The sequence below is a fragment of the Diabrotica virgifera genome, chromosome 4 (assembly GCF_917563875.1).
Source record: "Diabrotica virgifera virgifera chromosome 4, PGI_DIABVI_V3a".
NCBI classification, from domain to species: Eukaryota; Metazoa; Arthropoda; class Insecta; order Coleoptera; family Chrysomelidae; genus Diabrotica; species Diabrotica virgifera.
The window spans coordinates 1,034,957-1,052,706 of NC_065446.1; the positions used below are offsets into that span (position 1 = coordinate 1,034,957).

General features: G+C 37.7%; 2 protein-coding genes across 2 annotated transcripts in view; both read left to right on the forward strand.

The window, feature by feature from the left end:
• The first annotated feature begins 783 nt into the window (after window positions 1-783).
• LOC126883413 (uncharacterized) lies at window positions 784-6,258 on the forward strand. Its single transcript, XM_050648958.1, has 2 exons — window positions 784-1,457; window positions 6,243-6,258. The coding sequence occupies exons 1-2, from the start codon at window positions 784-786 to the stop codon at window positions 6,256-6,258; spliced, it is 690 nt and encodes a 229-aa protein (XP_050504915.1).
• Window positions 6,021-17,750, forward strand: part of LOC114324387 (thioredoxin domain-containing protein 17) — a 30,400-nt gene continuing 18,670 nt past the window's right edge. The window contains exons 1-3 of the mRNA XM_050648959.1: window positions 6,021-6,408; window positions 7,991-8,072; window positions 14,304-14,464. Of these exons, the coding sequence (XP_050504916.1) occupies window positions 6,261-6,408; window positions 7,991-8,072; window positions 14,304-14,464 (391 nt within the window). The 5' untranslated portion in view covers window positions 6,021-6,260. The remainder of the gene's footprint in view (window positions 6,409-7,990; window positions 8,073-14,303; window positions 14,465-17,750) is intronic.

Here is a 17,750-nt window from a genome sequence, read left to right on the forward strand (position 1 = left end):
ATCTCTTATTGGCGACTTAAGCCGGTCCTGCATGAAATGATTTTCTTCATTCCTTAGTTTTAGAAAACATTATATACACGCGACTGTGTATTGTGTATTGCATAACCTTAAGGATTATTTAATCAATATGTAAACAATCCCTTTTCATATAAATACAATAATACAAATTACATTGTTTTGATTAGTACAGTTTCAAGTAAGTAGTCTCTCGGTAGCCGCCGAAGAGACAAGACGTGCAGAGTGCGGACGAGCAGCAGTAGCAGCGCAACAAGTCGAGGAGAGGGAAGTGCTTTGGTGTAACGTACTTCTTAGTACGGCTGTGAATGTAAGCACAGCAACACTAGAGCGCTCGCTCTCGCTAGACGCGAAGACGTGGAAGCAGAGGCAAAAGCCAACCTCTTGGATGTGGTGAAACTCAGGAAGTTTGATTTCATTGAATTTTCTGAGACATTGCAAACAAGGGTTGGAAAGCAGAATAAGCAATAGCGGGCTCGACGTGAGCCCGCTACGGGATACTCTCTGTGCCTCCGTTAGGAATGGGTACAGTTTAAAACACTGTGCCTCGACACTGCAAGGTGTAGTTATTTAGAATACATCTTGCAGCCCCGGCCCCTAAGGTCAGAGAGTTGAGAAAATCAAGAGGATCCCGTACCTAGTTCTGTCTAGGTACGAGAACTACCGCGCTGTTGTGCAGGGAGCCAACCCTGAAGTCGATGTGGTGTCGGGCCAATCGGCTGAAAAAAAGGCTTCTTCTAAAAGTTAGGTTACCGCTCCCAACCAAAGATGACACGAGTCAGATCTCGGTCACCCCCCAGATCCAAGGCGCTTTCCCCGCCAAGATATGCAGACTCTAAAGAGTCCCTCCTGTTACAGCACCCTGAAGAGAGCAGCGATGACCACTCGAGCGACCAGGAAGATGGAAAAGACGGTTTTACGATCCAAAATCGTAGAACAAGAAAAAAGAAAAAGAAGTCAAAAGGCAAGGACTCCACGCAGAACGTCGAGACCACCGAGAACGTCACCGAAGCCACCCAGGAAGTCGAGGATTCCCAGAACATCGAGGCCACCCAGGAAGTCGAGGACATGGACGAAGACGTCCCAGGCGCCGAAGGCGGGGGCACTACCAAACGTCAGCGGGTTGAAGAGGATGCCGCCAGCGAAGACGAGCTGACAAGGGCCAACGAAGAAATCAACCGACTCAGAACCCTGATGAAAGAATTTGCAGCAAACGTTGATGCAAACAACAAAAAATATGAAGAGGTGATCGCACAACAGAAGGCAGAGATCAAAGAGCTGAATACGGAGATTCGACGAATGAGCGAAAAGATGGATGCCAGATTCGACGAGTTGATAGCTCTCCAGAAACAACTCGCAAAGAAACCGGAGAAGAAAAACCCCGAAAAGACGGACAAAAAACCACCAGTAGAGCAGCCTGCCACCAAAAAGATGACCACCGAGCAGACTCGACCACCCAGCCAGAAGGCTACCACCTCGACGAAGGAGGCGTCCACCCAACAGAGGAAAAAGAGAAAGGAAGAGTTTCCACCCCTGGTGACACTAACCGACGAGGAAGACGCCACATGGACGTCTAACCAAGAAAAAGCCATGAAACTAGCTCCCCAGGTACAGCTACCCCTCCCCGAAGAACCAGTGCCATCCACGAGCACAGATAGGGACGCGCTTGCCGCTTCCAGTCAAACTGATACAGTGTCAATGGAAACAAACCAAAACGAAGAAGACGCCGAAGAAGCCGTGTTACCTGAAAACCAGGTAACACCATACAGAAAACCGCCTGTAATTAAGTTACAGAGTGTCAGCGAGACAGGGGCTATTCTTACCATAGCCCAGGGCAAAGGCATCATCACCACAAACAAAATCTCCAGAAGTGGCAGAGAGACGCTCATCCAGGCTAAAAGCCCGGATGACTACAGAAAGATGACAAGGATAGTGGAGGAATATGCAGAAGCATACGCCGCCAAAGAGAAAAAGAGGCTACAATGGATAGCCTTTCCACTCGACGAAGACAGGAAACCAAAATTAGTGTTACGAGGATTGCCCACGAATACCACCGAGAAGGCAATCCAAGAAGACATGGCAAACCAATATGGAATAACCTGCCACACAGCACGTAACATGTCTACGAGAGTAGGGAAAAGGAGGCCACTACCCATGTTTGTCATGACACTGGATCAGGAAGACGTGGAAAAAGCAAAGCGGGTAACGAACCTGTGCCACATGAAAGTTGTGGTAGAGGACCTACACAAGGCAGCAGGACCGACGCAGTGCTTCAACTGCCAAGGGTACCATCACGCCCAGAACTCGTGTCACAAGGACCCGAGATGTGTGAAGTGCGGCGAAGAACACCACTCAAAGCAGTGCCAGAGAGCCAGAGAAGTCAAGGCAACGTGTGCCAACTGCAATGGGAGCCACCCAGCCAACTACAGAGGATGTCCTAGGTGCCCAACCTGGGGGAGGCCTCCACCACAGAGGTCACAACAGCGACCACCACCAAACCGAAGACAGCAGGCAACCGGGGTATCCTACGCGCAAGCCACGCAGGGAGACCAACCAGCGCAGAACAACACACCGTCCAACCGACCAACCCTCCCAGACGAAGAGTACCTAGTCAGGATGGTCACAAACATCGTGACTAAGGTAGTCCAAGAGGTGATACTCAGCACCAGGCAGGCACAGAACTAATGGCAGAGAGGGGATACTTGAGGATAGGCTCCTGGAACCCGGGCGGCATAACCACAAATCAGAACATACTAGATGAACTCGCCAACAGATACGAGATGGACATCGTAGCAATTCAGGAAACAAAACTGACCAACAACTTCAACCTAAAGTTTCCTGGATACGACGTATATAGGAACGACCTCACTAGAAGATCAGGAGGAACGGCCATCCTAGTAAAGAAGGGTATTAGACACACCAGTTACACTACTCCACCACTGGTCAACATGGAAGCCACAACAATAGAAGTTAACATGAGGCAAGGCGCAATAAGGATCACATCAGCCTACGTAAGACCACAAGACCCTTTAATGGACGATGACCTAGATGCGTTCCTAAACATCGCCGAACCATCCATCATAATAGGAGACCTGAATGCAAGATCCCCCAACTGGAACGACAGAGCTACGAACAGGAATGGACGACTACTAAACAGATACATAGAAAACAACGAAGACACAATAGCAATGGGCCCAGAAGAACCTACCCACTACCCAGGAAACGCACTTCCGACACACATCGACTTAGTTGTAGCCAAAAACCTAGGACTGCAATCAGAATTAATCACGCTGGACGAAGGATCAACTGACCACCACCCCATCCTATTAGAAATCGGAACATGGGAAGAGACAAACCCGCCAAAAAGAACAAAAAAGAAAATAAAGTGGACTAACTACAAAAGGTTAGTAAGTGAAGGAATAAACATAGTGCCAGTAATAAACAATCCAGAAGAAATAGAAGGAAAAGTCCTAGAGTTCGAAAATATCATCCAAGAGGCAATTAGAAACAGCACAACAGAGGAAGATGTCGAGATATTCATGGGAAGGTTCAAAGACATACCACAAGAAACACAAGAGTTGATAAGGGAAAAAAATAGAGCAAAGAAAACAGCAAAAAGAACAAGAAACAGAGTAGATAAATCCTGGGCAAATATTTTAAATAGGGAGGTCCAAACGGCCCTAAAACTCCACCGTAGCGAAAAATGGGACAACTTTGTACAAGAGATGGAAGAACAAGACTCAAACATGAGAAATGTCTGGAAGCTCCAGAAAATGTTGAGAAGCGACAGGAAACCCATCCCCCCACTACATGGAAGATACGGCATGGTATACACCATAGAAGACAAAGCAGAGGCAATGAGGACTACACTCGAAGATGAATGCAGACTGAACTTCCACCAAGATGAAGACGACGACTTCCTGGAAGAAGTCGAAGAACAAGAAGAAGGACCAGAAGACCCAGAGGACTTCATCCCCCCAACATCACCGGAAGAAATCAATGAACATATCAAAAATAGTTCACCGAGAAAAGCGCCTGGCCTCGACGAAATAACCAACAGAGCCCTAAAATATTTGCCCAGAAAAGCTATAGTGTATTTCACAAATATTATAAACGCAATATTAAGATTCAAGACATTCCCAAACAGATGGAAAGAGGCCCGTGTCATCATGATTCCAAAACCTGGCAAGAATCACACATTCCCACAGAACTACAGGCCAATCAGCTTACTTCCAGCGATCAGCAAGATAGTGGAAAGAGTCATCCTCAGCAGACTGCAAGCGGAAACAACCCGACTAAATATCATCCCAGAGGCTCAATTCGGATTTAGAGCAGAGCACTCCAGCGAACTACAAGTCCTCAGGCTAACCGAGTACATAGCAGCCGGTTTCAATGATAAGCAGTACACTGGAGCAGCGTTCCTGGATGTAAGCAAGGCATTCGACAGAATCTGGCACAAGGGGCTCCTATTCAAAATGCGGGATTACGGGTACAGCGGAGCGATGACGAGGCTAATCTCGTCGTACTTGGGCGGCCGGAGGTTCAGGATTCGGATAGGACAAGTCCTGTCCGAACTCGGAATCCCGGAGGCTGGAGTACCACAGGGAGCGGTCTTGTCACCCCTGCTGTACACGATATACACCGCAGATGTACCTAGAACACCAGGTACCCTCATGAGCCTCTACGCCGACGATACAGCAATAGCGGCCAAGCATAGAAACGCAGATATAGCAGTGACCAACCTACAAACTGCACTAGAAGAAATTGAAGCATGGTGTATCAAATGGAAGATAGCCATAAATTCAGAGAAAACACAAGCGGTTCTATACAAGAAAGGGAGACAGCAGCCAGAGGAACAATTGAGGGTGCAGAACAGGCCCATCGAGTGGAAAAACGAAGCCAAATACCTAGGAGTCATTATGGATAAAGGATTAACCTTCCAAAAACACGTAGAAGCCACAGTCCAGAAGGCCAACATAGCAAGAGCGAATCTAAGAGGACTCACAGGCAGAAAAAGTAAACTAACACTCAAAACAAGGTTAAGATTGATAAATAGTATAATCCTACCGGTATTAACTTATGCGTCTCTCGCATGGGGACACGTATGTAATACACACAAGAAGAAGATCCAAGCAGTCCATAACAACAGCTTGAGGGAGGCCGTCAGAGTCCCAAGATATGTAGCTGAAAGATTCCTGTTCAGAGAACTCCAACAGGTGAGAGTCACAGAAACCATGACAGACAAGGCAAGGGTCAAATTCGCAGAATTAGAACATCACCCAAATTACATACTGCGAGAAACGCTAAGATACGACGAGTTCCACCGATGGAAGCACAGACGCCCGAAACAACAAATTATAGGATAAACTAAAAGTGATAAGTGATAGTAGTGTGTTCGTAGCTCGAAACAAGTGCCGAAGATAGCGTTACCCACGAAGTCCAAGTACCACGACCACCTCCAAGGTAAGCAAATATTAGAAAATTAGAAGGGCCTTAAGCCCCCAAAAAAATTCATATAAAATAAAAAAATGGCGAAAGCCCCCAAAAAAATTAAAAAAATCCAAAAACACAAAAAAATTAGAGCATCGAGTCATCGGGCGGGGCCCAGCAGGGCCCAACAGGGCTCAGTGGGGCTCGGCACGATGACTCGGGGCCCAAGCAAGCAATTTTTAGTACCGCGGATAAGTTATTAAGAAGATAAAGGCATAGAGCGCATCACGCTGGGCCTAGTTTTTTGCATTCGATTAGGATACCACAGTGGAATCTTATTACCCAGGGTTCCATTGTGAAGAGCATTTGGCTACGATAGTTGTGCCCCCATCGCGCATCAGCGTGCTATGGGGGGGAAAGGGATGGCCTGGGGCATTGGAGCGAGGTGGGGTGATCCCTGTATAACTCGGGTCAAAACACCTCGCCCCAATGACTTGTTACACCCGAATGTACTCCTTCGAGAGGGTGAACAAATCCCACAGGTCGGGTTAAATCAAATTGCTTGCTTGCATTGTTTTGATTTGCTTATCAACACCAATACTGTTATCATACCATACCTTATAAGTACAAATTAACAATTTTACGTAACCTGTGATCTTTTTAATACTGATCTGCTTGTTGATTAAATTAAAACTACGTCAATCATTTAGCGGTTTCTGGCGTTACTGCCTGGTTTTTCCAGTCACCAATACACAACTTTATTACCCGTTTTGGTGTTTTTTTTTTATAAATTGCAGTGATAACAAGGATTGAAAATGGTTCGTTCTCATCATGTAGAAGGCTATGATAATTTTGTCAATTTTATGAAGAACTTCAAGGCACAAGGAACCGTAGTTTGTATTTATTTTGGTGGCTCTGTAGACGAAGCGACTGGTGAAAGTTGGTGTGATGATTGTGTAAGGGGTAAGTTTGTAAATACATCGTATTTTTAGTTCATTTCTTTATCTTTAAACAAAAAACAGCCAATAACATTAAATGAGGGTTAAGTAGTTTGACGTCTGTCTTGTGATGTTATTGTATTCATTGTATTGTCATTTAAATTTTAAAACACTTCTTGTACAGGCATTCATTAAGATATATACTTAACGACTTAACCCCTATATAGTTGCACAACTCTCCCTGCTTGGTTTGGTCACCTTAACTTAACCCCTATATTATTATAATTATTACACAACCCCTGCAAATAAAAAAAATTGCCTAAGACCTACACAAACAGTAAACAGGATTTATACATGAACATAACTTAAAAGGTCCTACTTTATGTACATTTTCTAAGATTTAGGCTGAGATCTCTACTACATAATATTTGTTTCATGTTATTATTAAATGCACTTTTAGCCTTTTCTATTCTAACTCTGATTTCTTTGGTATAATCGTTTGTTTCATTAATGTTTGTCCCTAATAGTTATAAGTCTGAACTCGTTCTAACATGTAGATTGGTGTTTCTATAATTTTTCTTTAATATAACCATGAATTTTGTTTTCTTTATGTTTAGTGACAGACCAAATTTCTCACTCGTTGCAACAACCTTATCTCAAATTCTTTGTAGATCTGTAATATTTTCTGCTATTAGTATTCTATCATCAGCATATCTTATTTCACATGTGGGTAATCCATTTATTTTTTTACCTGCTATTTCATCTTCTAATGCTTTTTTGTATAATAGGTATTTCCTCTGAGTATGCATTAAATAGTGATGGCGACAGGACACAGCCCTGTCTAATGCCTCTTTTGATTTTTATTTTATTAGTTTTTAAATTATTTATTCTTGTGACAGCTTCTTGTTTATAGTACAGATTATTTATTATTCTTATATCCCGAGTGTCAGTGTTCTTTGTTCTCAGTAGTTTTATTAACAGATTATGTTTCACTGTATTGAATGCCTTGTTATAATCTAGACATGGATGTCCTGGTTTAGGTCTAAACATCTCTGTATTAGCACATTTACTGCATATAATGCTTCTCTGGTTCCTTGAACATTTCTAAATCCGTACTAATTCCCTTAGCACACTTTAAAGTCACTGATTTTTGTATTAGAACATCTTAAACGCATTTTTTATCAGTTTTTTATAGGAATATGCTCTTGCCTCATTCTATTAAAGCATTGTTTGCATTTGCAAACCAAAAAGTGATTCTAGTCTTTTATAACATCTCAGATTAGCTGTATTAGATTAAACTCACAATAATCTTGTGGAAGTTTAAATATTAAATTTTATTTGGTCGTAGTATCTATGTTGTATTTATTTTAATTGTGTTCTATAGGGATGCATGGTGGGAAAGAAGAATCTACTTAGATGGAATATTACAAAGGATAAGTTGACTAATATAAACGTTTTTATTATAAAAGTAATGCCTGGTTACAATATGAACTTCTTGTTGACTCTTTGACACACTTGTCATACACAGGTAGTGCCAACCTTTAACACTAAAAAGATTAGGTATTTCAAAACAGATAATCTAACAAAAGATGTGATATATGTTTCAGCATGGCCTGTAATAAGTAAGGTACTTGAACAGCTAGACGATAATGTGGATTTCATACATGTTGAAGTAGGAGACAGACCAACGTAAGTAATAATTTTATTTTTCTAAGTCTTTCAAGTTGTGGGAAATAGGATCAATTTGACAAACAATACATTTTTAAAACTAAACTGGCCTTAACCCCATAGAACATGTCTGTGGCTATGACCAAAACAGTGTTCAAAATCTTATTTAAAGTACTTTTTTGCTCTGTCTGTGCTCATATTTGATCTTCTTAAGATTTGTCATAATCCTATTAGGTTGAATCAATTCGTTGATAGAGAATCCCCTCTATTCACTGTAAACTGCCTTAAAAAGCTTTCTTTCATCGTTACCCTATTTCTTGTGTTCGTAAGGATCTTTCTTACTAGCCTTATAAGCTTTTCTGGTATTTCTAATGTTCTCATTGCCTTATATAGCATCCTTCGGTTTATGGAGTTATATGCCTGTTTAGAATCGATACATAACATAACATCGGCGGTCCGGAAGAAGAATGACGTAACAGAATGGTGACAGAACTGTAACTATGTGCTGAGCCACTACAAGGTAGTTGCGTCGTTATTGAAATACGCTCCATTTTAGACCTTGTTTCAGATTAATAATGGCTCAACTGTAAATAGGGTTGAAAATGGTGGGGATTAAATTAAGATAATGAAATTCGGACCAATAGGAATGAAAATAAAAGCCATCACTGTAAGAATAAACCGGATACTAAATATATAAAAATCGTGTTTTTGTACAGAAAAATTTTAAAATGAAGAATAACGTAACTGAAGATAAGGTTGAAAATGGACGATTAAATTAAGATAATGAAATTCGAACCAATAGGGATGAAATTGAAAGCCATCATTGTAAGAATAAATGCCATACTGATGATCCTGGGCTATTACTCTTTATTTAATCACTATTTTAAATATTTAAAAATCATTTTATCTACTCTATCTCATATTATGTATAAGTTTTTAGTTTGTGAAAACTGTCATTATAGATAGCTGTGCGTGAAGTAACAATGTATTTTAAATGGGATTTACTTTTTCGCACTGTTTTTGGCACACTTTCATATAATCAAATATCCTTAACTTTCGCGGTGGTGATGACATATATGAGCAATAAATTACTACAAAAGTCTTGACAGTTTTGTGGTTTGAAAAAAGTTAGAATGTTTAAAGTTAAGTAATTTTTGCGAACTTACGCGATGTATGGCACTCGCTTCGCTGTCGTTCGTGCTCTAAACATCGCGTGCGTTCGCAAAAAGCATACTTCACGAACTGTTTCATAAATAACTATTTTTGCACTCCTGAGAAATTTGGCTTTTTGTAGTTATGTCATTCTTACTCAGGACCAGCGACATGTAATTGTTTAACAAAGTAAGTTATCAATCGAAGTACATAGCACAGAAAACGACAATAAATATCGTCTCCATACCACCAGATTGACAACAGGTGGAATACTTTCTTTGGTTACAACCTCCTGAGATTTTCAAAAATTATAAATCAAACACGATGCCGAGGAAATTAAGATGAGAGAATCTTAATAATTCACAACTCATTACACTAATAATCTTAAATTACACTAATAATCTTAAATAATTCACAACTCATCTGCTCAGCGTGGTAAAAGCTCTAACAAGAAAGATTCCTTAATACTCAAACAAAAGAGTAAATGAATGAAAAATGTATAAACATTCTCAATTTCTTTGCAACACGAAAATGCAGCAGCTGCATAATACTATGGTCAAATCTGAGAGTGCAGGAAGAGTCTATACCGGTTTCGGGGTTGTTTCCCCCTCATCAGTAGTCCCATATCCTCTTCTCTCAGATTCTTCCACGTACCACACTTTGGGCCCTTCCGAATTGCAAAGAAAGAAATGTCACGGATGAACTAGGGCCATCTACCGAAAAACAAAGTAAGTTATCAATCGAAGTAGCACAGAAAATGACAATAAATATCGTCTCCATACCACCAGATTGACAACAGGTGGAATAGTTTCTTTGGTTACACCTCCTGAGATTTTCAAAATTTATACAAAAGGACACATCTTATGGAAAATATAATGTCACTCAAATTCAATAAAATTTATACGAATAGATTCGTTTTAAATTAACGGTCAAATCTTATCATTGCGCCAACTCTGTATTTTCAATAATTAGAGCAGAAATTGATATAAATAAATCTGAAATCAAATGGGTACGTACATAAGTTAGAGAGAGAAAAATATTTTAAAATACCCAGATTATCGGTACTCCATAAATTAGCGGATTAGTTTCACTAATCCGCTTAGGCCCAGAGGGGTTTAAGCTGTTTTGAATAGCACTCAGAGCAATAATGATTGTAACTAACACTTTATGGACTCCAAAAATGTGATTTCGATAAACTTTAATTGCAATTTACGCCGTAATTAATTATAATTAAGAGTTGGCGCAATGATAAGAATTGACCGTCATTTTAAAACAAATCTAATCGTATAAATTTTATTGAATTTGAGTGACATTATATTTTCCATAAGATGTGTGCGATGTCCTTTATATATTTTATATAAACAACCCCCGAAACCGGTATAGACTCTTCCTGCACTCTCAGATTTGACCATAGTATTATGCAGCTGCTGCATTTTCATGTTGCAAAGAAATTGAAAATGTTTATACATTTGTAATTCATTTACTCTTTTGTTTGAGTATTAAGGAATCTTTCTTGTTGGAGCTTTTACCACGCTGAGCAGATGAGTTGTGAATTATTTAAGATTATCTCACCTTAATTTCCTCGGCATCCTGTATGATTTAAAAATTTTGAAAATCTGAGGAGGTGTAACCAAAGAAAGTATTCCACCTGTTGTCAATCTGGTGGTATGGAGACGATATTTATTGTCGTTTTCTGTGCTTCTTCGATTGATAACTTACTGTGTTTTTCGGTAGGTGGCCCTAGTTCATCCGTGACGTTTCTTTCTTTGCAATTCGGAAGGGCCCAAAGTGTGGTACGTGGAAGAATCTGAGAGAAGAGGATATGGGGGTACTGATGAGGGGGAAACAACCCTCGAAACCGGTATAGACTCTTCCTGCACTCTCAGATTTGACCATAGTATTATGCAGATGCTGCATTTTCGTGTTGCTAAGAAATTGAGAATGTTTATACATTTTTTATGTAATTGTTTCTTTGTAGCTATTATTTTGTATTAATTTTAACACACTTATTTGATTAGCAGTTGTTCTTCCTGGTACAAAACGTCCCTGGTATTCACCAATCACTTCGCTATATTTCATTAATCTTTTAGATTATTAACCTCAATAAAAAATGTCTCTGAATCCCTCCCACACTTGAACAGAATGCTCTTTCCTATTTTTATTATTTCGTTTCCCATTTGTTTTATTTCTTGCAGAGGAAGAATATCTATTGTATATTTTTCCATAATTTGGTGTAAGTTTCAAGTTCCCTTCTCATAAGTACGTATCAGCGATGACGTAATTAATGATTTTTTTAAATGTGAATAGGGGTCGTGTGCTAGCTCATTTTAAAGGTAGTTTAATTCTCTATTCACTAATATAAACATTAACATAATTATTTATATAGGGTGTCCAAAAAAATTTTTGAATTAAATTAATGGACACAAAAACAAGAATGCGCGTAATTTATTTAATTCAAAATACATTTACTGCTGTCGTAAAACAGAAATAAAATGTTTATTTAGTAGTATGATACCTAGAAGAAGTTTTCAAACCTATACCAACTGCTGCAACAAATAACGATCAAGAAATCTACAATTTCCTACAAAACCAAACCCCGACAGGAGAAAACACACTACACGCTTCACCCAAAGAAGTTCAAAACATAATCAACAATAATCTAATAAAAAAGAAAGCACCTGGCTATGACTTAATCACAGGTGAGGTAATTAAAAATCTACCTACCAAAGCAATTAAAATGCTAACTCAATTGTGTAATGCGGTACTAAGGCTAAAACACTTCCCAATCCAATGGAAAATTGCGGAAATTATCCTTATACAAAAATCAGGAAAACCTCCAAATGAGCCCACTTCATATCGACCAATTAGTTTAATGCCAGTAATGTCTAAGATCATGGAAAAAATAACAGAAAAAAGACTTCTACAAATACTAACAGACAGAAATATGATACCCGACCACCAATTTGGCTTTAGGAAAGAGCATGGTACCGTCGAACAAGTTCACAGAGTGGTCAACGTTATAAATAAAACATTTGAAGAAAAAAGTTACTGTTCAGCAGCATTCCTCGATGTTAGCCAGGCTTTTGATAAAGTTTGACATCAAGGACTGTTGTATAAACTGAAAAAGAACTTACCAGAGGAACTATAATATACACTCCTTAAGTCGTATTTATCAGAAAGATACTTTCGAGTGAAGTTTGAGTCAGCCTTTACAACACTATATCCCATCAGATCAGGGGTACCGCAAGGAAGCGTTCTGGGACCACAACTGTATCTGATTTACACAGCCGATTTACCCACAAATCGTGATACAACGACCACCACAACGATACTGCAATCCTAGCAGTACACAAAAATCCCGTCGAAGCTGCTGCAAAACTCCAGAGAGTATTAAATCAAATAAATACATGGGCACAAAATTGGAGAATTAAATTGAATGAACAAAAATCAAACCATATTGTTTTTACAAAATGTCACGGTGAATCACCTAGAGTAACAATAAATAATAAGGTCATTCCCTCAGTTACCTCTGTAAAATATCTGGGCATGCACTTGGACAGGGGATTAACCTGGAGAACCCATATATGGAACAAACGGAAACAACTGGGCATAAAATTTAGTAAGTATTAGTGGCTTCTAGGGCGTAAGTCTAAGCTCACGACAAGAAATAAACTGCTAGTCTACAACACAATATTCAAATTAGTCTGGGCATATGGTCTGCAGCTCTGGGGAACAGCATCCAAGTCGATTGTATCCATAATTGAGAGATTCCAGTCCAAGATGTTACGTTCAATAATCGATGATCCGTGGTTTGTTACTAACAGGGATATTTACAATGATCTGGAAACGAAAACCGTCAGTGAAGTGATAGTGGAGTTAAGTGCAAAATACATCGTACGTCTTGAAAGCCACGCGAATGTGCTTGCAATTAATTTGTTAGACAACAGTCAGGAAACAAAACGGTTAAAGAGACAGACACCATTAGATTTACCGCACAGACATTAATATTGTTACAGTAGCTAAGTTAATATAGGTAATACAGTAATTTAATATTATCTCTATAGAGATGTGTGGATCTAGGTATGGCAAGAGAGATGGTACAAGAACTCGTTGTAGCTACAGAAAATGTAGGTTTAAATATAAACATCTCGAAAACAAAAATAATGACAAATTTGGTACCCAACCAGAACATCAGTATTGGTGGGAAGGAAATAGAACTCGTAGATAGATATAAATACCTGGGACATGAAATTACGATTGGCAGGGATAACCAGACTCATGAGCTGAAGAGAAGAATCGGTCTTGGGTGGGCAGCATTTGGAAAACTGAGAGAAACTTTTAAAAGTGAGTTACCCACATGTCTAAAGAGAAAGGTATTCGATCAGTGCGTCCTCCCAGTCTTGACGTACGGATCAGAAACACTTACCTTAACTAAAGCCTCGGCTACCAAACTAAGAGTCACGCAGAGAAGAATGGAGCGGTCAATGTTAGGAATAAATCTGCGAGACAAAATCAGAAACGAAGAAATCAGGAGAAGAACAAAGGTGACTGACGTCATCGAGAGGATAGCCAGGTTGAAGTGGAGATGGGCAGGACACGTAGCCAGAATGACAGATGGGCGATGGACGAAGAGGTTATTGGAATGGAGGCCAAGAGAAGACAAGAGAAGCGTCGGTCGACCGCCTACAAGATGGACTGACGACTTAAGAAAGGTAAATAAAAACTGGATGAGGGCGGCGCAGGATAGATGGGGTTGGAAACGAGGGGAGGAGGCCTATGTTCAGCAGTGGACTTTTGAGGCTGGATGATGATGATGAGAGATGTGTGGCGCTGGTCACAATCTCTTCATGTCATTATTTCTCAGATAAAATGTGCCTATTGTTATATGTTATAACAGATTGCCTAATAAACATATAAAAAAAGTACATAGTATGATATAGATGCCAAAAAATCATCATTTAAAAATAAAATCGACCTGTTGCGAGATTTATTCCCAAAATCCCTCATTAACGAAATAATGAATTTATTCCATTTTGGCTTTGACACACTGTATATTATTAATGGTGCGTTAATAAAATTAATATTGAATTTCATTTGTAGATGGAAAGACCCAAACAGCTCCTTCCGTAAAGATCCCACCACCAAACTGCTCGTTTTACCAACTTTGCTCAAATGGAAAACGCCAAAAAGACTTGAAGGTTCCCAATGTGAAAAAGAGTTTTTGGTCAAGATGCTTTTGTGCGACGATGATGATGAAGACTAGAGATGTAGATATATATGTACTGGATGTTTTTTTATATGATTATTACCAATAAGCTGAAATATTAACTTTGTATTTTGTATCTATTATAGAGTATTTTCCGATATGTAAATAAAAAATTTGCACTCTTTGCAATTTTAATGTTGATTTTCTTATTACTAAATTGTTGTATCTCTACAATGTACTTATGTGTTTAAACTTGTTACTTGCAATAATTGTTCTCAGGAACATTCCATTTCCGCAAGAATTTTCTTTTATTGGCATGTATTATACAACCTACACCACCTGTTGCTCTTTCTGGTTCATTAACTCTACCGTGTACTCTTTCGTTTGCCTTTGTTTTTGCTTTCAGTTAAAGCTATGTTGCCTTTTCGAATTCCACTTCTAGTCCTTTTTATTTACTGTGTAATTATTTGATCTTCTTATTCAAATGCAAATCCACTAATGGATGTTAGCGATCACACTTTCCATTAACTCTCTATTTCTTGCAATGTGTATCAGAGATTGAATGTCGTTAATACCTGTCCATTGCCTTATGTTTCGGAGCCAGGACATTTTCTTGTCCTATTCTTCCCTTGCCTTCAATTTTACCCTCGATTTTAAGCAGTTGAATGTTTTTATAATCTTTATACAGTATGTCCCTGTAAGTTGTATCCATATGGAAAACTTTTTTACTATTAATTTTACGGAAAAAAGTTATTCTTCATAAAAAGCTCTGCATGATCCAAAACCTAAGATTTAACCATCAAATATCAATTTTTTTGAATATTATATAAGGTATGTCAAAAAGTTTGATTTTCACTCAAGAGTAAAGTAGCTTTATTTTTCATAATATTGAAAATTGCTATTATGAAAAGTTGTTTGGAATTAAAAACTATATTCTAATATGCAATTACATCCTTCTAATTGAAAAATGTTTTTTTGAAAAATTATGGATAACAGCATTATTTTCAGTTGTTATTAACAGTTATTTCAATTCTGATAACTCTTTTATTATTAATTTTACGAAAAAAAGTGATTCTTAATAAAAAGTTGTGGATGGTCTAAAACCTAAAATACAACTATCTTATATCAAATTTTATCTATTTTATACGAGGTATGTCAAAAAAGATAAATTTAGATCAAAAGTAAAGTACCTTTATAGTTCAGAATATTTCAATTAAAAGGATGTAATTACACACTGAAACATAGTTTTTAATTATAAATAACTTTCCTAATGACAATTTTCGATATTGTGAAAAATAAACGTATTTTACTCTTGAGCGAAATTCATATTTTTTGACATACCTCGTATAAAATTTGACATGAGATGGTTGTATTTTAGGTTTTAGACCAGGCAGAACTTTTTATTAAGAATCACTTTTTTTTCGTAAAATTAATAATAAAAGAGTTATCTAAATTGAAATAACTGAAAATAATGTTACCTAGTTATCCAAAAATTTTCAAAAATTTTTTTTCAATTAGAAGAAATACTAGAATAGCATACTAGAATATAGTTTTTAATTCCAAACAACTTTTCATAATAGCAATTTTCAATATTGTGAAAAATAAAGCTACTTTACTCTTGAGTGAAATTCAAACTTTTTGACATACCTCGTATAATATTCAAAAAATTTGATATTTGATGGTTAAATTTTAGGTTTTGGACCAAGCAGAGCTTTTTATCAAGAATAACTTTGTTTCATAAAATTAATAATAAAAAAGTTTTCCATATGGATACAACTTACAGGGACATACTGTATATAATTTGGTTTGAGAGGGGGACTGATCGCCCCCATCACCCTTCCCTAGATCCGCCACTGATTATAAGTTGAAGGAACTAGTATTTTTTGTTTCGCATGACGAGACTCAGATACGGCGTCTTCATTTTCTTGATGGTTTCGAAAAGTTGGCGTTCATGGTTGATTCTAAGGACATCTACATTTGTGACTTTTGCCGTCCATGGTATCTTTAGGATACGGCAATAAAGCCACATTTGGAAGGCTTCTGATCGGTTTATATTCCTCGATTTGAGTGTTCAGCCCTCTACGTCCTATAGCAGCACCGACCTAACGTAGCATTTAATACAGGGGCAGCTCCTGGCTTTAGGGACAGGGTCAGCAAGGTTTTGTCTCCTCAGATAGGTATGCCATCTAATTAAAGGGCTTCAATTTCATAGAAGATTTTTGTTTTTTTTTTTGTTTTATTTTGTTTTTATCAACGAAAACATTTCGTTTATAAATTCGCAAAATTGTATGTTTTATTACGTTGCCGCTCCTGCAATACTCAGATTAGATTTATCGATGGATTCTTGTGTAGTTTTTTCTTCTGAATCCAAATCTGAAAACGGCATTTCGATATTTCTAACTGTCTTCGAGATAATCGACCTCAAAGTCTAAAATATGACGTCACAATCGTTTTATTTTCTGCCGACACACTATACGTCCAGCTGAAATCGTTGCTATTAAGTAGGCTAGTTTTTTAATCTCGATTTGTTAAGCAAAGCATAGGTTATATACATTTGAGTTTGACACTTCGTGAATGTCAAACTAAATTTTAAATTAAGTATTAATAAAACATCAATGACATTTGATAGTGAATTTAGTTATTATATAAAATAAATAAGATGTTCAAAAATACAATTTGAGTATATTTTAAAAGCAATAATTTATTAACAACTTTAAAAAGGTTTATACGAGTATACGGCCTCCCCTTTATGATAAATGGACTTTTCCATTTGCTATGAAATTAAATAGTCGGTTCGCTAAACTCGACACAACTGGCTAGTGATTTTAGTAGGTAATGTTTTTGTTGTTTGCGACATTTGCCAAAATTGGCAAAATTACTAATTATTTAGTAATTATTAACTAATTAGTAATCATTTTTTTCCCAATTGGCAAAATTATTGACTAAAATCACTAGCCAGTTGTGTCTGAGTTTAGCGAACCGACAGTATATGAAATAATATTGTTTGGTATAAAAAATTATGGTCTGATATGTGCAATTACATCCTTCTAATGGAAAAAAATATTTGAAGATAATTATGGATACCAACATTTTCATTTATAACTCTTTTATTTTTAATTTGACGAAGAAAAGTTATTCTTCATAAAAAGCTCTTCATCTTCTAAGATTTATGATGCAACCATCATATATAAAATTTTATTAATTTTATACGAGGTATATAAAAAATATGAATTTCGATCAAGAGTAAACTACCTTTATAGTTCATAACATTTAAATTAGAATGATATAATTGCACATTAAAACAAAATTTATAATTCTAAACTACTTTTCATAATAGCAAT